The following is a 19738-nucleotide window of genomic DNA, read 5'->3' as shown; positions in this document are numbered from 1 at the left end:
TTACCCCTGCGACACAAATGTCTTGCATCCGGGAGGTCAAACATCTAATTAGGGGCATCTCAGACCATTCCCCCCTCTGGGTACAAATGGGGTTGGGAGAGGCACAGAAGGGTGGAATCGCGCCAATCAACTCATGGTATCTGCGAAACCCGCAGGTCAAAAAAGAACTTTTAAAGTCTATTCAGAATTACTTTCAGGAGAAATTGGGCTCGGTTGAATCCCCTCTGATACTATGGGAGGCCTTTAAATCAGTTGTCAGGGGGAGTGCCACATTTCTCATAGCTGGGACCAAAAAGGAGAAGCACAGAGAACTAGAGAAAATTGAGTCGGATATTTTAGACCTAGAGAGACTTTCAGATGGGGATCCCTCACCAGACACGTTACTCCTCCTGCACTTAAAAAGGGAGGAATACAAACACATAGCCACAGATAAGGCAAAGGAATGGGGGCAGAAAGAGATGGCAGGATCTACGAGTGGGGAGATAAGGCTGGCAAGTTGATTGCCTCGCTAGATAAGAAAGAATGAGCCAGCAGATTAGTCTCTGAATTAACAATTGAAGGCGGCAACACAATTAGTGACCCCATGGCAATAACGGAAACATTCGCAGAACACTTTAGCACCATATACCAATCCACATCATCTCTGGGGAAGGAAGATTTTAGAGCTCTCCTACGAGATATCAGACTACCCACACTCTCCCCTGACGATAAGCTATATCTTGATAGTCCTATAACGAACGAGGAGATAGCGTAGGCCATTCGAAGTCTTAAATCAGGGAAGGCCCCGGGTCCCAATGGGCTCCCCATCGAATTGTATAAGCTTTGCCCAGACTTGCTCTCCCCATGCCTAAAGGCAATGTATGAAGAAATTAGAAGTATGGGTGCCCTTCCACCAGACCAACGTCTAGCCTCTCTGGTGGTTATCCATAAAGAAGGAAAATCCAGGGATCGGTGCTCTGCGTACAGACCCATCTCCCTTCTTAATGCGGAGCCCAAAATTCTCGCCAAACTACTCGCAACCAGGTTAATTAAGGTCATAAGCAGTTTAGTGCATGGTGACCAATCAGGCTTCATGCCTCAGCGGATTAAGGCCCTAAATTTGCGGCGAGGACATGGTGTCTTGGGCAGGGCTAACACGATCCAAGAAGATGCCATTATATTATCCCTTGATGCCTTGATGGCATTTGACACAATAGAGTGGCTATAACTCATGGCAGTGCTTGAGAAGTTGGGCTTCGGACCTACTTTCATATCCTGGATTAGACTATTATATGCGGCACCACAGGCGCAGGTCGTAGTAAACAACAAGCGTTCTAAGGCCTTTGAGTTGAGCCGGGGTACCCATCAGGGGTGGCCGTTGACACCGCTATTTTTTTCTTTGTCCAGGGAGCCGCTGACGGCCTGGATCCGACATGAGCCTGTTATTCGTGGACTGAGATGGTCGCTATATGCAAATGACATTCTCCTTTTTTTAACTTCCCCCGTAGATCGCTCAGAAGTATCCTAGACATTTTTGCAAGCTTTTCAGACCATTAATTGGGATAAATCACTAATGTATGTGCTTCATGGAGCCCCCCCCCCCCCATTTGTTTGACGACTGCCCCATTCAGACCACACAGGGTGGATTCCGTTATCTGGGAATATTTGTTACTCCTGACCCTAAACAGCACTATGACAGGAACCTGTGCCCAGCTCTACAGAGGTTGCGGCGAGATATTGCTGCATGGAAGACACTGCCTCTCTCACTCCTTGGGAGGGCAGCATTATTTAAAATGATGTCCCTACCCCGCTTCTTGCACGCATTGCAGAATGCGCCCAATCTGGTGCCGGACAGTTATTTCAGGGAAATAGAAGGTCTTCAGAGGGAATTGATCTGGAGCGGGAGACCTCGTATAGCGCATAACAAACTGCTCCTCAACTGGTATGACGGCGGCATAAGCCTCCCAGATATTAAAAAACAATACTGGGCTGCCCAACTTGCTGCCATCAACCAGTCTACTTACCGCGTCCCCCACGATCCAGGATATGCCATGGATAGATGGCTTTTGCTGGGCGGAAACTTTCAGGTGGCACTGTACTCCCCTCTGAGAAAATTGTCGCTCACTGGCCCAACCAAATATGCGGTGAGAATCTGGCATGACGTCCAAAAAAGTATGGGCTGGAGGGATAAACTAACTCTTGCCACCCCTCTATGGAATTCGGAACAACTAGGTCTGCTGAGGGGCTCCAAGGGGTTTGATAGATGGGACCTCATAGGCATATCGCGCGTGGGTGATCTTTGGTCCAAGGAAGAGGTACGATCATTTTCTGCACTGAAACAACAATATGACATGGCGGATACAGAATTCTTCCGTTATTTGCAGATCCGTCATGCTCTCTACGCAAACATATCAAAGGGTACATCGCCCCGTGCCTCCTCCCCGCCGGAGGATAGGCTACTAGATGGCTAATTACCAGAAAAAGTGGTGTACCTTACATATAAGAAACTATTGCGCAATACCCCTGACCCACTTGAGAAGCTGAGGGTGCACTGGGTGGCAGACGTCCTTGAAATAGATGACGAATGGCGGGAGGCTGCCCGATTGAGTCTGGTTCAACTCAAGATCCTTTGTAGGATTTATATTACAGGACCGCAGTTGCTACGCATGGGGAGAGAAGGTGGGTGTGAATGTCGTAGAGGGTGTGGGCAGGCGGGCACATTTATGCGCATCCTGTGGGAGTGCGACCATATTCAGAGATTTTGGCAAGCTGTACATCGGGCCTTTAGGATGGTTCTGCATAAAAACATACACCCTGAAGCGAAGCATTGCCTCCTTAACATATGGGAGCCAGTGGACCTTAACACCTCTGAGAAAACTTGGGTAACCTTAGGTCTAACAGCAGCAAAGAGGGACATAGCGCAGCACTGGGGGTCTGATGTGCCACCCACACTATCAAAATGAAAACAAAACCTTGACTGGTGCATGTTTAGGGAAAAGACAGTATACATTGCACGGGGGTGTCCAAAAAAATGGTCCTCGATCTGGGAAGCCTGGAATGCTTACAGAGGAGAGATATGTGAGGCACCTTTGTTACCAACAGAAGATGCGGACCTGTCTTCGTAAGTCCAAGCACTGAAATTGTTTTGTGATGTAATATTGTAATTTGCTATATGTGTATGGCAGAGGATTGATATATTGTATTTTCTATTGCAATGCCGCTGTCTCTTTGTACTTGTATATCCAATCAAAAGAATAAAAAAATAAAATAAACACTGGGCACCATATATGTGCCAAACGTGGGGCAGGAACACTTTATCCGGGAGGCAGTGACAGACACACTCACCACGCAAGATCAGCTTAACCTGATTGGGGGAGATCTCAACTTAGTCATGGACAAACACACAGATCGCTCTGTACACAGGTAAGGGGGGTCAGGGTGCTTCGCGGGTGAGGGTATTGCCTGGCTGAAGAAGGCCAGTCTTGTAGATTTGTGGAGGGCCAACCACCCAAACACTAGGGACTTCACATTCTATTCTCACGCACATAAGTCCTATGCCCGAATAGATTACTTCCTAGGCTCCTAGGACCTTTCCCAGCTCCTCCTCTCGGTTGAGATTGAACCAAGAACACTCTCTGACCATTCTGCAATGGCAATTAAGGGAGACCTTATTATGCAAACCGGAAGCCCAGGGGAAAATTAGGACTATCTGGAGGCCAGCGATAACGTGGAGGCTCCTCTCTCTATAGTCTGGGACGCGCTGAAGGTAGTGGTCAGCGCCGAGCTCATATCCCTGTCGGCAGCCGAAAATAAGGGGAGAAAACTCAAAAGGGCGGAGCTTCAGGAAAGGGTCAGGGAACTAGAGGGAATTCACCACCGTACCGGGTCCCCCCACGTTTTGACGTCAGCTAGAAGCAGCACAGAAACATTTTGCGGGGCTGGACCTGGACAGGGCGGAATTCGCCCTGTCACGTCTTAAGCACTCATATTATCTTAACGGTAACAAGAGCGGTAGGCATCTGGCTGCAAAACTAAGAGCCCAACGTCAAGCCAACACGGTTTGCGTTCTCTTGACTGAGAATGGGTCAGAATTAACAAACAAAGGGGCAGATTTATGTTGCACTTGCGCCTCATTTACGCCGCCGTTGCGTCACTTTTGTGACGCAGCAGTGGCGCAAATCCTGCGCCATGGTGCGGGGCATTTACAAACGTGACGCATCTCCCAGATGCGTCACGTTGTAAAGCCCTGCGCCACATGTAGGCGTTCCAGGGCAGGTGGGGGCGTTCCGGCGCAGGAACGCCTCCTAAAAGTGGCTGAGTGAAATCTACAAGATTTCACTCAGTCACTTTTAGGCCCATGCTGCGTCAAAACCCTGCGCCTGCTTGAAGCAGGCATAAGGATTGACGCAGCATTGTACAGATAGGGCCCCCCAGATCATTGCTGGAGCTGCGTCGCGCTTGCGACGCAACTCCAGCAATGCGCCACTTTTCGGCACAGATGCGTCACGCATCTATGCCGTTTTTGCCCCATGGTGCGCCGCATTATAAATGCGGCGCATCCATGGTGGCGCAGCTGTGGCGCATAATAACTGGTGCATCCCTGCTGATATGCAGGGATGCGCCAGTCGTCATAATTCTGCCCCAGTGTTTCCATAGCAGACCAGTTCAGGGAGTACTATGAGACACTCTATACGGCACAATCCACCTCCCCCGAGGACATAACAGATTATCTCCATGACTCCCCTGTTACCAAATTGATAGACTCCTCAGCGTCTTCCCTGGATGCGCCTAATCAGCTGGAGGAAGTCATCTCAGCTATTTCGAGGCAGAAACCACTAAAGTCCCCATGCCCGGACAGGTTCCCTGCCGGATTCTACAAGGCTTTCTGCCCTGAACTTGCCCCAATCCTCACCAGACTCTTTAATTCAATTGCGGACTCTGGCTCTCTCCCAGCCTCCATGCTGAAGGCTGCCATTATTGTTATCCCCAAACCTGGTAAAGACCCCAATACCTGCGCTAGTTACCATCCCATATCTCTTCTCAACACTGACTCAAAGCTTTTCACTGGCATTCTGGCGGCACGCATAAACCCCCTGATGCAGGGCCTTATTGATCCTAACCAAGCGGGATTCGCACCACAGAGGCACTGTGCAGAAAACACTAAGAAACGTCTGCACATCATTGATAAAACACATCGTAGGCAAGGCTTCAGCATGCTGGTATCAGTGGACGCCGAGAAGGATTTTGATGGGGTCAACTGGCCCTTCATTAGGGCAACAATGGAGCACTTGGGGTTTGGGGAGAGATTTCGGTCCTGAGTATTTAGCGCCTACTATGCCCCTCAGGCCTCTGTGAGAGTCAACTGTATAAGCTCGGACCACTTCCCTATATGCAGAGGCACAAGACAGGGCTGTCCCCTCTCCCCCCTATTGTTTGCTCTATACATGGAGCCCTTCGCGCAACACATCCGAGACCATAGACTCATTAAGGGAATCCCCCTTGGGGGGAAGAACACCGCATTAGTCTGTATGCGAACGGCATCATGGTCATGCTGGATGATCCGGCCGAGAGCCTTCGCCCCTTCTTGGCTGAGATGGAAGCGTTTGGTAGGGTGTCCAGCTTCCAGAGGAATCTCCATAAGTCCCAGGCTCTAACCTCACCTTCTCTTCTCAGGAGCTAGAGTGTCTAAGGTGCTTATACCCAATTAGCTGGGCAACGGATGTCATCCCCTTTCTGGGGGTGCAACTGTGTGGGAATGTGGAGATGACAAACGCCCTAAAGAATGGGTCATTACTGACCCAAGTCTGTGCTGAATTAGACAGATCCACTATCCACTTTTCCTTTTAGGTCGCATCGCTGCCACGAAAATGACTATCTTACCCAGGGTTCTCTATTTCTTTCAGACCCTGCCGCTGATACCCCCGGCGGGCACTCTCTCGGCCCTCCAGGCAGCACTGAGTCATTTTATATGGGCCAGGAAACGGCCAAGAATGAGGAAGGAGTGGAGCTGGCAGCCCCCGGCGGAAGGAGGACTGGGGATTCCCTGTCTCACTAGATACTAGTAGGGGGGTCAGCCTCGTTATCTGGTGGAGTGGTCGAGACCCGAATCGGAAAGGAGGTGGCTGTTCATGGATAGGGCACTGGACGGCACATGTTAGTAAAGGTACCGGTCCTGCCCCGAATACACGGAGCCCCAAGCCTATACAATGCCCCGGTTACAAGCTCGCTGCTGCTGGTCTGGGACTGATGAATCCGCGAAGGGAGACTTACCTATTTGCCCTCCCCTTTCACCCCAATTGCTGAAAAGCCAGACTTCTCCCTGGGCTTTGGACCCTCCTTTCAGATCTGGTGGGAATCGCCTTGCAGAGCGATAGGCCACGTCTTTGGTCTAGAGGGATTTATTCCCTTCGTCGCCTTAAAAGAGGATTATTCCATCCCTTAAACAGAGCGGTTTTGAGATCTATCAGGCCTTGGGTGCCACACCAGTCGGTCCAACCAGGGGCGGAGAGGCCACTGACTCGGTACAAGAGGTGGCTGTTGGTAAAAGACACAGACAGACGTGTTATCTCGGGGTTATACGTTCTACTTCACCCTCCTCAGACTTCTCCCTCAGAAAAATGCTGGGAGTCTGAGCTCGGCTGGTCTTTAACCACAAAGGAATGGCGGGGTATCCATCATCGAGCGCGGCATACCACATATAACACAGCACGTACCTTATTGGTACCTAACCCCGGTGTGTTTACATAGGGGGAATCCGGCCCACATCGACGATGCTGGCGTCGGTGTGGGGCTAAAGGCACACTCTGTCACCTGCTCAGGGACTGTCCGAGGCTGGCAACATTTTGGACCACAGTCTTAAATGACATTGGCACACACCTCTCCACACAGCTGCCCAGATCTCCTTCCTATTTATTTATTTAGGTTACTTATAAAGCGCTAACAATCATCCTGAGGGATATCACGGCGCTGCGATTGCTACACTATATTAGGGTTACCTAACCCACTCACCTTTCCACTCATTTTCCGAAGGGGGCGTCAGATTAGCCCATCAGACTATCCTGGCACTTTGGGGTTCTCCCACCGCCCAACCCATACGACTTGTCTTAGACGCATATGGGACATTTTGGGGATGGAAAAGCTTACCCTATCATTGACATCCAGAGAAGACAGCTTTCAAACAATTTGGCAGCCGTTCATAGCTCTGTTGACCAAGGAATTTAGAGAACTGACTTGTCCCCATTATCTGCGACTACTTCGCCTGGCTGGACCTGACACACCTTAGCATGTAGCACGAGTACTCACAGTACACACATCTCCCCTATTAAGAGAAATTACACAGTTAATAGTAATGGGTTTGGGTGGGGGAGGGCTGTTCGTGGGGTAAGGGGGAGAGGGTTTGCAAATTTGTTCTTTTTGTTTTATTTGTTAAATCTAAAATTTGCATTATTAGGTGGCAAGCTAAAGGAATGCTTTGTTGATATGGAAGCTCTAGTTTTGATTCTAATCTGCAACAATAAAAACAGATTTAAACAAAACATAAAATTCCCAGAAATTCAGCAGTTGTGATGAACAATCAACCATTACTGGCCACCAATATACACTTAAGGACCTCACATTAGGTTAGGTCCTGCGCCCTGCCCCATTGTTGACATAAACCATTTCCTGCAACCTTGATCTGGTCCCAAATCACTTGTGAATTTACTCACTCTATACATCCAGTAGTCAGGCACTGGAGTGGCACGGGGTTGTCCAGGCTCTGGTTCCACCCCTGTGCCCTTGTGATGTGACATATGGTTTGGTCTTCAGCTAGCCCCTGCACCAGGCCCTCCTACTGACATAAACCTCTACACACAGTTTGACTGTCACAGCCTTGGCTGAATGAAGGCTGCTGGTCTATAGTCATCTATGTCCTCGAGCATCGGTATAGACATTATCCAATGTGCATGGCCTTTGCGCATGCACGGAAGGGGCTGAGCCAAGGGCCTGGCCTGCGGCCAAACAATGAAAACAGATTTGCATCAGTATTGGCCACAAATTGATAAGGTAAGCTCAGGTTTATCAAACAGGCAAACTGGTGACAGCACCAAGAAAGTGCTCCACTTGGTTGAGGTAGCAAGAGCAAAGTCTCCATTCTACCCACATTAGGTCCTGAGAAGGGGTTTGACCAGATAGACTGGAATTCCTTCAAAGATTTTTTGCAAGCAGTTGGGATGAGACAGGAAATGTCTAAGTACAAACATCGATCTGATGAAGTAGGCATGAATGGATGGATGTCAGACAGAGATCCACTTACTTTTTGCGCTGACAGTGAAACTGATAGCTGAGCATAGATGTAGTAACCAAATTATTCACGGCACTATGCTGAGAGCAAATTCATTGAAAATCACATTCTTCACCAACAATATCCTGTTAAAATCGAACAAATATTCTAATTTAAAAGGATTGATCTTAAATGTAAGTGCAGATCATGTATGAGCTCTTTAGGAGTGAATCTCCTTTCAGTTGTGTCACAAATATCTGGGGGTGCATCTTGTAATCTGCCGTCGAACTCTCAACACAAACTGGGGAGCAGAGTCGGGTATAGGTAACTAGAGGGGAAGGGACCCTTGACAAACAATTGACTACAGGGCCGTCCACTCAAGCCCCTGGGAACATCTGACTCACTTGCTTTGGGTAATACCCAACAGCGGCAGGAAAAGAAAAAAAACTCCACAAAGACCTAGAATTAACTTCTAGTATACTCCAGTGCATCAACTCCTAGCACACTTCTTCAGAGTATGAAGTATAAACAAGTCCTCCTCAGTATTAATCATCCGCACACACCTACAGGGCATTAACTACTAGTGTATTCCTTAAGAAATAGGTGCTAGTCCACCACCAGAGTATTAACGACTTGCACTCATCGACATAGTGGTACCTAGAAGTGTACCCCTCATGAGTGCTAATTTCAGTGGCTCACCAATACCATATTATTCACTAGCGCTCATCAGAATAATGCCACCTACTAGTGCACTCCTCCTGAGTACTAACCACTGTGGCTCTAAGTAGCACACTCCTCCAGAGTAATAACCACTATGACTCAAAGTAACACTCCTCCAGAGTAATAACCACTGTGACTCTAAGTAACACTCCTCCACAGTAACAACCACTGTGACTCTAAGTAACACTCCTCCACAGTAACAACCACCGTGACTCTAAGTAACACACTCCTCCAGAGTACTAACCACTGTGGCTCTAAGTAGCACACTCCTCCAGAGTAATAACCACTATGACTCTAAGTAACACTCCTCCAGAGTAATAACCACTGTGACTCTAAGTAACACTCCTCCACAGTAACAACCAATGTGACTCGAAGTAACACTCCTCCAGAGTAATAACCACTTTGTCTCTAAGTAACACTTCTCCACAGTAACAACCGCTGTGACTCTAAGTAACACACTCGTCCAGAGTAATAACCACTGTGACTCTAAGTAACACTCCTCCACAGTAACAACCACTGTGACTCTAAGTAACACTCCTCCAGAGTAATAACCACTGTGACTCTATGTAACACTCCTCCACAGTAACAACCACTGTGACTCTAAGTAACACTCCTCCAGAGTAATAACCAATGTAACTCTAAGTAACACTCCTCCAGAGTAATAACCACTGTGACTCTAAGTAACACTCCTCCACAGTAACAACCACTGTGACTCTAAGTAACACACTCCTCCACAGTAACAACCACTGTGACTCTAAGTAACACTCCTCCAGAGTAATAACCACTGTGACTCTAAGTAACACTCCTCCACAGTAATAACCACTGTGACTCTAAGTAACACTCCTCCACAGTAGCAACCACTGTGACTCTAAGTAACACACTCCTCCACAGTAACAACCACTGTGACTCTAAGTAACACTCCTCCAGAGTAATAACCACTGTGACTCTAAGTAACACTCCTCCAGAGTAATAACCACTGTGACTCTAAGTAGCACACTCCTCCAGAGTAACAACCACTGTGACTCTAAGTAACACACTCCTCCAGAGTAATAACCACTGTGACTCTAAGTAGCACACTCCTCCACAGTAACAACCACTGTGACTCTAAGTAACACACTCCTCCAGAGTAATAACCACTGTGACTCTAAGTAACACACTCCTCCACAGTAACAACCACTGTGACTCTAAGTAACACACTCCTCCAGAGTAATAACCACTGTGACTCTAAGTAACACACTACTCCACAGGAACAACCACTGTGACTCTAAGTAACACTCCTCCAGAGTAATAACCACTGTGACTCTAAGTAACACTCCTCCACAGTAACAACCACTGTGACTCTAAGTAACACTCCTCCAGAGTAATAACCACTGTGACTCTAAGTAACACTCCTCCAGAGTAATAACCACTGTGACTCTAAGTAACACTCCTCCACAGTAACAACCACTGTGACTCTAAGTAACACACTCCTCCACAGTAACAACCACTGTGACTCTAAGTAACACTTCTCCAGAGTAATAACCACTGTGACTCTAAGTAACACTCCTCCCCTCCAGAGTAATAACCACTGTGACTCTAAGTAACACTCCTCCAGAGTAATAACCACTGTGACTCTAAGTAACACTCCTCCAGAGTAATAACCACTGTGACTCTAAGTAACACTCCTCCAGAGTAATAACCACTGTGACTCTAAGTAACACTCCTCCAGAGTAACAACCACTGTGACCCTAAGTAACACACTCCTCCACAGTAACAACCACTGTGACTCTAAGTAACACACTCCTTCACAGTAACAACCACTGTGACTCTAAGTAACACTGCTCCAGAGGAATAACCACTGTGACTCTAAGTAGCACACTCGTCCAGAGTAATAACCACTGTGACTCTATGACTCTAAGTAACACACTCCTCCACAGTAAAACCACTGTGACTCTAAGTAACACACTCCTCCACAGTAACAACCACTGTGACTCTAAGTAACACACTCCTCCAGAGTAATAACCACTGTTACTCTAAGTAACACACTCCTCCACAGTAACAACCACTGTGACTCTAAGTAACGCACTCCTCCAGAGTAATAACAACTGTGACTCTAAGTAACATACTCCTTCAGAGTAACAACCACTGTGGCTCTAAGTAGCACACTCCTCCAGAGTAACAACCACTGTGACTTTAAGTAACACACTCCTCCAGAGTAATAACCACTGTAACTCTACGTAACACACTCCTCCAAAGTAATAACCACTGTGACTCTAATTAACACACTCCTCCAGAGTAATAACCACTGTGACTCTAAGTAACACACTCCTCCAGAGTAACAACCACTGTGACTCTAAGTAACACATTCCTCCAGAGTAACAACCACTATGACTCTAAGTAACACACTCCACCAGGGTATCAGCCATCAGTGCACACCTGGTGTGGGTCATCGATTTTACAATTGCTCAATCATATTAAACAGGGGCATAAACCTCTAAAGTTGTTACTACTAGTACTCACCTAATGAGTATTAACTGTTTGTACATTCCTCCAAATTATTAACTATGTGAAAAGTAAACACATAGTCCCATGAATCGCAGCATTATTGTTTTACATAAATATGAAGGAATGTTAGTGATAGGTTGTTAGCCGTTTAGACTATGGGAATGCCTTGCTGGCTGAAGTGAGTCAAATCCATCTGGCAAAACTTCAGGTTATTCAGAACACGGCAGCACGGCTTGTTTTGAATAGTCCTCCAGGCTCAGCTTCAACACCTATGTTGAGGGAGTTGCACTGGCTAAATATTAGAAACAGATCCGTTTTTAAGATCTGCTGCCTGACCTATAATGCCTTGGGGGAAGAGGTCCTCTCTACCTTCGAAAGACATTAGTTAAATTTTCTCCAGACAGGAAACTCAGATCCAGCACTTTGGACCTCCTTCAAATTCCTAGAATTCGTCTCACGCGCACGGGAGGCAGAGCTTTCTCATTTCTAGCCCCGAGCTATTGGACCAAGCTTCCCATAGCGGTTCGTAAAATCCCGTCATTGACTATCTTTAGGAAGCAATTAAAATCTTTTCTGTTTTAATTTTTTCATTCGGAGCTAGTATTCTTCCTTCCCCTCAGTCCTGCTTCTCCCAGTTAGCGCCTAGATGCCCGAGCGTGAGTTGTGCGCTCTATAAGAAATCTATAACATAACATAACATAACATATATTTTAGAAACAAATATGGATGCTGGTTCTTAGTGGTTCAAAGTATCCATGAGCCTGAAATATGCTTGCTAAATGTCATGGTTCCAGTAGGCACTTCAGCAAATTGATTTGAAGTTGTATATTTGCACATTCCTATAAAGTATAACCTTGTTTCTTATATTGACAACGGCACGTGGAATTTTGGGACAATTATGAGTCCAGTTTTGTAATCATATGTGATATTTCTTTCCTCAAGGACGTTTCACACTTCTTTTAGGAGGAGCTCCTGACACCCGTTCAGTAGATGCGTTTCAGTGCACCCCTGCAGAGTATTTATTATTAGTTTCATTTCTAGTGCAGTTCTTCACAGCAGTGAACTCTAGTGCACACAAAGGTAGTTTTACCTCTGAGCACACTGTTCTTGAGTGCAAACTTCCAGCTCTCTCATTCACAATGGCACTGGCTCGTCAATACCTTCAGAGTATTAACAACTTGGATCACTAAAGAGTGTTAACAATTAGCTTATGCCCACGGAGTATTAACTACTTATGTACTCCAATACAGTATTAACTACTAGCACATATCTATAGATAACAGAGTACTGCTTCCCTTCTTTAGTATTTTAGGTATTAGAGCATTAACCACAAACACAACGTCCAAATTATTATCTACTTAAGTACTCTATGGAGTATTAACCTTTAACATAACTCTCCAGGGTATTAACTACTTATGTACTCCTATAGAGTATTAACTTCCAGGACATACCTTCAGATTATAGAGTACTGCTTCACTCCTTCTGTATATTAAGCATTAGAACATTAACCACTAACACAACTCTCTAGAGTATTAACTACTTATGCCCTCTTTTAGAGAAAAAAACTACTAGCAGATACCTTCAGATTACAGAGTTATGCTCCACTACTGCACTGTATTACGTATTAGAGCATTAACTGATAACACAGCTCTCCAGAGTATTAACTACTCATGTACTCATATAGAGTATTAACCTTTAACACAACTCTCCAAATGATTCACTACTTATGTACTCCTATAGAGTATTAAATCCAAGAACATGCCTTCAGATTATAGAGTGCTGCTCCACTCCTTCAGTATATTAAGCATTAGAGCAATAACCACTAGCACAACTCTCCACAGAATTAACCATTCATTCTGAACATTTAAGAATAGCAGATTAACTCACGACTAAGGGGTCAATTACGATCTCCTTCGGAAGGGCTCTGAATTGCATTAGGGCATGCCAAATCCGATTCGGAAGCCTTGTTTCCGACCAAATTTTACCCAGTTCGGAATGGCTGATTACGAAGCCCGGAAACCGTAAGGGCTGTCTAAATTGTTTCCGAAAGGTATTTGGACAGGTTGAGTCTTTCCGGAGCCGGTTCGTACAGCTCTATGGACGCTGGTTTCTGAGCGAGCAATTACAATGACCGATTCGGACAGACGTCCCAATTCGGTTTGCGCGGAAATAAACGGCTGTCAGAATCGGTCTTTGGGGGCCCATTGCAGGCCCCCCTTCACCCGGGGCCCTCCGAATCGGGCCTGTGGGGGTACCCATGGGTCCCTTCTTCCCAACCATGCACAGTGTGGCAAGCACCATGGGGTGCCAGCCACAGTGTGCACGTTTTTCCCCAGCCACCCTTTTCTTTAATGGGAGATTGTGTTCACGTTCAGGACACAGGCTCCCATTGAAGTCAATGGGAGTCTGACCAACTCGTATCCGGAGGCATCCAAATCACATAGTTGGACTCCCCTGATCTGAGACATTCGGAAAGCATTCATTCAGAATGCTTTCTGAACGAGATTGTAATTGGCCCCTAAGTTTCTGTCCCTAACCACAGTGTCTATTAGCAACAGCTTCAATAACTTCACATTCTCAGACACCTCAAGCCGCTCTCATCGGCAATGACTCTTAATCCACAGTCCAACCCATTAGGTGTGGCTCCCACTCACAAGGGCACAATCATAGTAATTAGGTAGAACTCTTACTCATTGAGGCACAATTATACAAATTAGATGTGAGTCAAACTTCTAGGTGCACAATCTTACACATGTTATGCTATGTTACGTTAAACAATTTATACAGCGCATGGCTGCCCCAGTGACGGGGCGTCCCAGCACTAAAATCCAGATATAGCATTGCAGGATGGAAAAGCATAGGAGGTGTGAATTAGTTTGTGAAAAGCCAGGTTTTTAGGGCCTTTCTGTAGACCAAATGGTTCTGGATACTTCTGATGGACACAGGTAGAGAGTTCCAGAGTGTTGGCGCCAACGCCTTAAAAGAGCGACCCCCGACTCTTGCTCTTTTGACTTGGGGGATGCATGCTATGTGCAGATCCACTGAGCGCAGCTTGCGTCGAGGTGAATATATCAATAGCAGATTGGAAACAATAGGAGGCGCTTGTAGGGTAAGCATTTTGTGAGCAAAGCATAAGGTCTTAAAATTAATTCTCTTATCAATTGGCAGCCAATGTAATTTAGGCATTTGTTTTGATACCGAGTAAAATTTAGGAAGAGTAAAAAGATATTGTGCTACTGCATTGTGTACCCTCTGTAACTGCTGAATCTCAGCTTTATTTATGCCTGAATAAAGAGAGTAACAGTAATGCAGTCTAAATAAAATTGTCAATTGGATGATGATTTGGCGTGTTTTCAGGTAAAAAAACCCTAACAGAGGCTTGAGCCCATGTAGAAGCCCAAAACATGCCCCAGCAACCGCTTTTGTTTGAGCTTCAAAGGACAGAAGACTGTCCACTCAAGCACCCAAATTTTTTACAGCCTCTTTGGGCGGGGGCACGGGCCCCAGCGTACCTGGACACCATTGTTCTATCCAGGGGTGACTGTCTTTCCCTAGCAGCAGAATTTCAGACTTGCTGGCATTCAGCTGTAGGCAATTAGCTGTCATCCAGTCTGCTATTGTCATCATATCCTTCCTCAAATTATGGGTTATGCTAGTGGTTTTTGGAAAAAGAGATAACCAATTGGGTGTCATCAGTGTAGGATACTAATGACAGCACTCTGTTTTTTGACACTGCTACCAGGGGTTGTAAGTAAATATTAAAGAGCGTAGGACTCAGCATCGATCCCTGTGGAACTCCATAATGAACGGCGTATTTCCGAGAGCAGTAAGGGGTGCAGTAACCTGAAAGGTCCTGCCATCCAGAAATGATCTGAACCAGGCCAGGGCCATACCATCTATTCCTATCTCCTGTAAGCGAAGCAGTATGATCTCATGAGATACCGTACTGAATGCAGCGCTGAGGTCGAGGAGAATCAAAGCCGTGGAGTTTCCTTCATCCAAAGTGCTGCATAATTGCTCCATCACCTCCAACAAGGCGGATTCGGTGCTGTGGCATGATCTGAAACCATTTTGTGAGGAGTCCAATATCTCATTGGACTCTACAAACTTCGTGAGGATGGAATTCACATAGGATTCAGTGGCTTTAGCCAAAAATGAGGCCGGTATATAGAGCGGTAGTTTTCTGGTTTGGATGCGTCCAAAGAGGGGTTTTTAATAACAGGGCAACTTTGGCATGCTTCCATGCAAGAGGTACTGACGCCGTGATCAGGGATAGGTTAATCAGCTCAGAAATAGATATTTTCGAAATTTGCGGAACTGGTCCAGTTTCATAGGGTCTGCTGGAGAGCCTGATTTGATTTTATTACAGAGGGACTCAACCTCTGTGAGAGATAGTACAGGTAAGGAGGGAAGTGTCCCTCCTTCACCATTCACATTGTCCCTTTTCCCTTCCATCCTACCCATGTTATCACTTGAGGTTGTGAAGTTTTTATAGATATTCTCCACCTTGTTCGGGAAGTAGCTAGCCAACTCATCACACTGAGTAGTTAAAGTAATGGAAGGTTCGGCTGCAAGACTTTGGGTTCCTCATGTCATTGAGAAGTGAAATAATTATTTTTGAAGGATTGCTGCTCTCTTTTATTTTGTAGGCAACATAATCCGTCCTGGACTTCCGAATAAACTTGTGGTAGCCCTCACTGGATGCGCGATACTGACTTTTGGCTACTGGGTCACATGAGTGTCTCCACACTCATTTAAGCCGCTTGCAGTTTTTTCTTGCAATGGTCAGGGACTCATTACACCATAGGTTGGACTGAGTTTTTTTCCTGTGACTGAGCTTGGCTGGTATACAGCTGTCCAGGGTGTGAGTAAGCCAATCCTGGGAAAGGTTGATCTATCCATGTTCGGGGGCAACTGGGGCTTTTTTGCTTGCAGTAGGTCACAGAAATGATCCTCACCTAGTTTTTGCCATGGGCGTTTTAGCGTAGGATGAGGACAAATCTGTTTAATGTGACCTTGCCAGCGTAGGGATATGGAGATAAATAAGTGGTATGATCATGTCATGGGGAAAGGAGGGAGGATCTTTTTAAAGGGCAAATTAAAAACCACGTGATCTAACAAATAGCCCGCTAAGTGCATTTAACTGGGGACACATTGGTTGTTGGATTTACTCCTTGCAGCAAGCGTCACTCATTTGGTGTAATTCTCATTCCTTGGAGCATACTGTGACCCGCTGTGTGTAACTCTCTCTCTTTGGAGCACAATCTCTTTTATTGGCTGTGTGTCTCACTCCATGGAACAGTCTCAGCGCTCTGTCTATCACCGCCTTGTGTTTGCAGTATTTTTAATTACACAAGATTAATTCACTTTTTTTGCAATGCTTGCCAAGCTTCCATAGACACGGGGGTGAGTATCTGAAAAGTTTCAGCGCTCCGTCCTTCTTCTCCTTGTGTTTGCTTTGTTTGCCCTAAGTTGGCAGGGTATGCCCAGACGTGGGTCCCTTGCTCACTTTGCCACTGGATTCAAGCTAGCCTAGCTGATGAAGGGTGTTACCCGGAAACCAGTCCCAGGATGCTTGTTACCGGTTCAGGGAACACCTGGCTTGGCAGTTCGGGCTGGACTGTTCCATGAGGGACAGGGTCAAGACTGATTTGCAAATAGCTGGGTCTGAACTGAGGTGGCGAAGTGAGCTAAAGAATGATGATGGATTCAGCCCAGATCTGTGACTGGGGGTGAGTGTCTGAAACATTTCAGCGCTCCATCCATCATTTGTTTGTGTTTGCTTTGTTTCCCCTAAATTGCCAGGATATGCCCAGACATGGGTACCTTGCTCACTTTGCCGCTGGATTCATGCTAGCCTTGCTAATGAAGGGTGTTACTCAGAAACCGGTCCCAGGATGCCTGTTTCCTGTTCAGGGAAGACCTGGCTTGGCAGTTCGGGCTGGACTGTTCACATGAGGTACTGGGTCAAGACTGATTTGCATATAGCTGGGTCTCAACTGAGGTGGCGAAGTGAGCTAAAGAATGATGATGGATTCAACCCAGATCTGTGACTGGGGGTGAGTGTCTAAAAAGTTTCAGCGCTCTGTCCATCATCTCCTTGTGTTTGCTTTGTTCTCCGTAAGTTGGCAGGGTATGCCCAGACGTGGGTCCATTGCTCACTTTGCCTCAGGATTCAAGCTAGCCTGGCTGATGAAGGGTGTTACACAGAAACCGGTCCCAAGATGCTTGTTTCCAGTTCAGGGAAGACCTGGCTTGGCAGTGCGGGCTGGACTGTTCCGATGAGGCACAGGGTCAAGACTGATTTGCACATAGCTGGGTCTGAACTGAGATGGCGAAGTAAGCTAAAGAATGATGATGGATTCAACTCAGATCTGTGACTGGGGGAGAGTGTCTGAAAAGTTTCAGCGCTCTGTCCATCATCTCCTTGTGTTTGAAGTATTTTTAATTACATAAGATTAATTCACTTTTTTTGCAATGCTTGCCAAGCTTCCATAGACACGGTGTGTATAAGACCTGTTCTTGTCAGATCAGCTCTTACCTGGGTAGCTATCGTAGAGGTGAACTGTGAGTGGTCATAGGCCCAGCCATGCTGGCAGCTCTGCAGGGTGAATGCTTTGGGTGGTCCCCAGGTGGATCTGTTGGGTGGTCCCTCTGTGTAGTCCTTGGGTCTCCTCCAGGTGGAGTTCTCCAGCAGGTGCCACTGGGGCTCTCTGTACATCTTGCAGGAGCTGAAGGTCCCATCAGGCTCCCTGGGGATGCCAATGAGAAGCAGCTCCGCATCTGTGAGATTCAAAAACTCACCCTGATCAGAGAGAGCACACCGGTGAGGAGGCATCACAGCCACAAAGTTGTTCAGCAGGTAGTGGAAAGGGAGGTTGATCCTGGGAATCGCCAGGAGTAACAAAATCAAGATCTGGAACTTTCCAAAGCCCCCTGTGTCTTGTAGGAGGTCCTCGAACTTCATCCTGAGCAGAATTCACTAAGGGGCAAATAAAGGAGAGGAGAAACATCAGAGAACTTATCCAGAACCATACTGCACCCTAGGACAGAGATAGAGAGAGTTAGACATCAAAGGAGGAGAATACAGACTGAGGGGATCTGAATCCATTGGAGATCAGAGGAAGAGACTGAGTCGTAAAGAAAAGAACAGAGAATTTTATCCAGAACAGCATTCCATTGAGGGGAAGCTAGAAGTGAAAGGTCAGATGACTTTATAAAGAGCAATACCCCACTGTGAATGGAGGAAGAAAGGTAAAATGTGAGAGACGTCCTTCTTTATCACCATCCCAGTACGTCAGAGATGCCACAGGGTCACAGGGGCATCCCCCTCTGAGGTCTGGTTGTCACAGGCAGGAATCCTAGGCCTGAGAGGGGCTGACTCCACTTGTTAGGTCTGACTGAAGCATCTTCCTGCACAGTGTCAGAGCTCCTCCCTTCTAGGCCTGTTCCTGGGGAAGGGTGTTTCATTGCTGAAAAAATGGGTCTCCTACGTGAAATTTGAGCAGCCATAACTGGGGGGAAAAGGGACTCCCACATCCTAGAACCCAAGTAACACTGCAATGGCGGTCTGGCATCCAGCACATTGCATGCCACACACAAAAAGGGGGAGAGGGGAACTCCTACTTCAACCTCCTCTATAATTGACTAGTCACACACAGAGAAGTAAGAGTGAGGAAATCGCTTTTTTAGAGGTTTTCTGGTGAAGTTAAGCTATTTGAACGACTGCCCTCACCTACAATAATTTGTGGCATGCTTCATCATTGGGCTGCTAAACACTCCCCTGCTCAGATCAATGAATGGGGTGGAGCAATAGGGTGTGGGAAACAATACAAACATATAGAAGAGTAGGGTTCAAGCAATGAATAAGTGCAGACAAACAAATATAATGTAAAATTAACTCAGGGATATCCAAATGCCTATTTTATTCTCGGATTCCCACCTCAGGGTTAAAAATGTATCTCAGACCAGAGGATGGTGGTGAAAAGGTTAAATTATGAACCATTCACCCCTCCACTCTGCAAATTAGTCAACATGTTTCAGCCAGATTTTGTGTCTTCCCCGGCTTCCATCAGGACTACTCGACCCCTGTAGTTATACCCTCCTTTCCTACCTTAATAAGTAGATTGAGAACTGAACCTGTAATTTGTAAGTAGGTCATGTAATCACACTTCGAATAAAATCGAGTTTTACTGTAGTTTGCGCTTGAAAAAGGGTAGGAGTGAGGGCCGCTCCCTGTAGTCACACATTCATCAGGGTGAGTCCGCCTTAGCGACAATGTCTCTCCCAACGCTG

The 19738-nt window shown here is 46.5% G+C and overlaps 1 protein-coding gene across 1 annotated transcript in view; it reads right to left on the bottom strand.

Moving 5' to 3' along the window:
- Window positions 1-19738, bottom strand: part of LOC146813679 (solute carrier family 22 member 7-like) — a 316070-nt gene that overhangs the window by 287944 nt on the left and 8388 nt on the right. Inside the window, exon 2 of the mRNA XM_085610174.1 lies at window positions 17985-18425. Within this exon, the coding sequence (XP_085466300.1) occupies window positions 17985-18410 (426 nt within the window). The 5' untranslated portion in view covers window positions 18411-18425. The remainder of the gene's footprint in view (window positions 1-17984; window positions 18426-19738) is intronic.

The sequence above is a fragment of the Triturus cristatus genome, chromosome 6, assembly GCF_964204655.1.
Source record: "Triturus cristatus chromosome 6, aTriCri1.1, whole genome shotgun sequence".
In the NCBI taxonomy this organism is placed as follows: Eukaryota; Metazoa; Chordata; class Amphibia; order Caudata; family Salamandridae; genus Triturus; species Triturus cristatus.
This window is presented reverse-complemented; position numbering and strand designations above follow the sequence as displayed.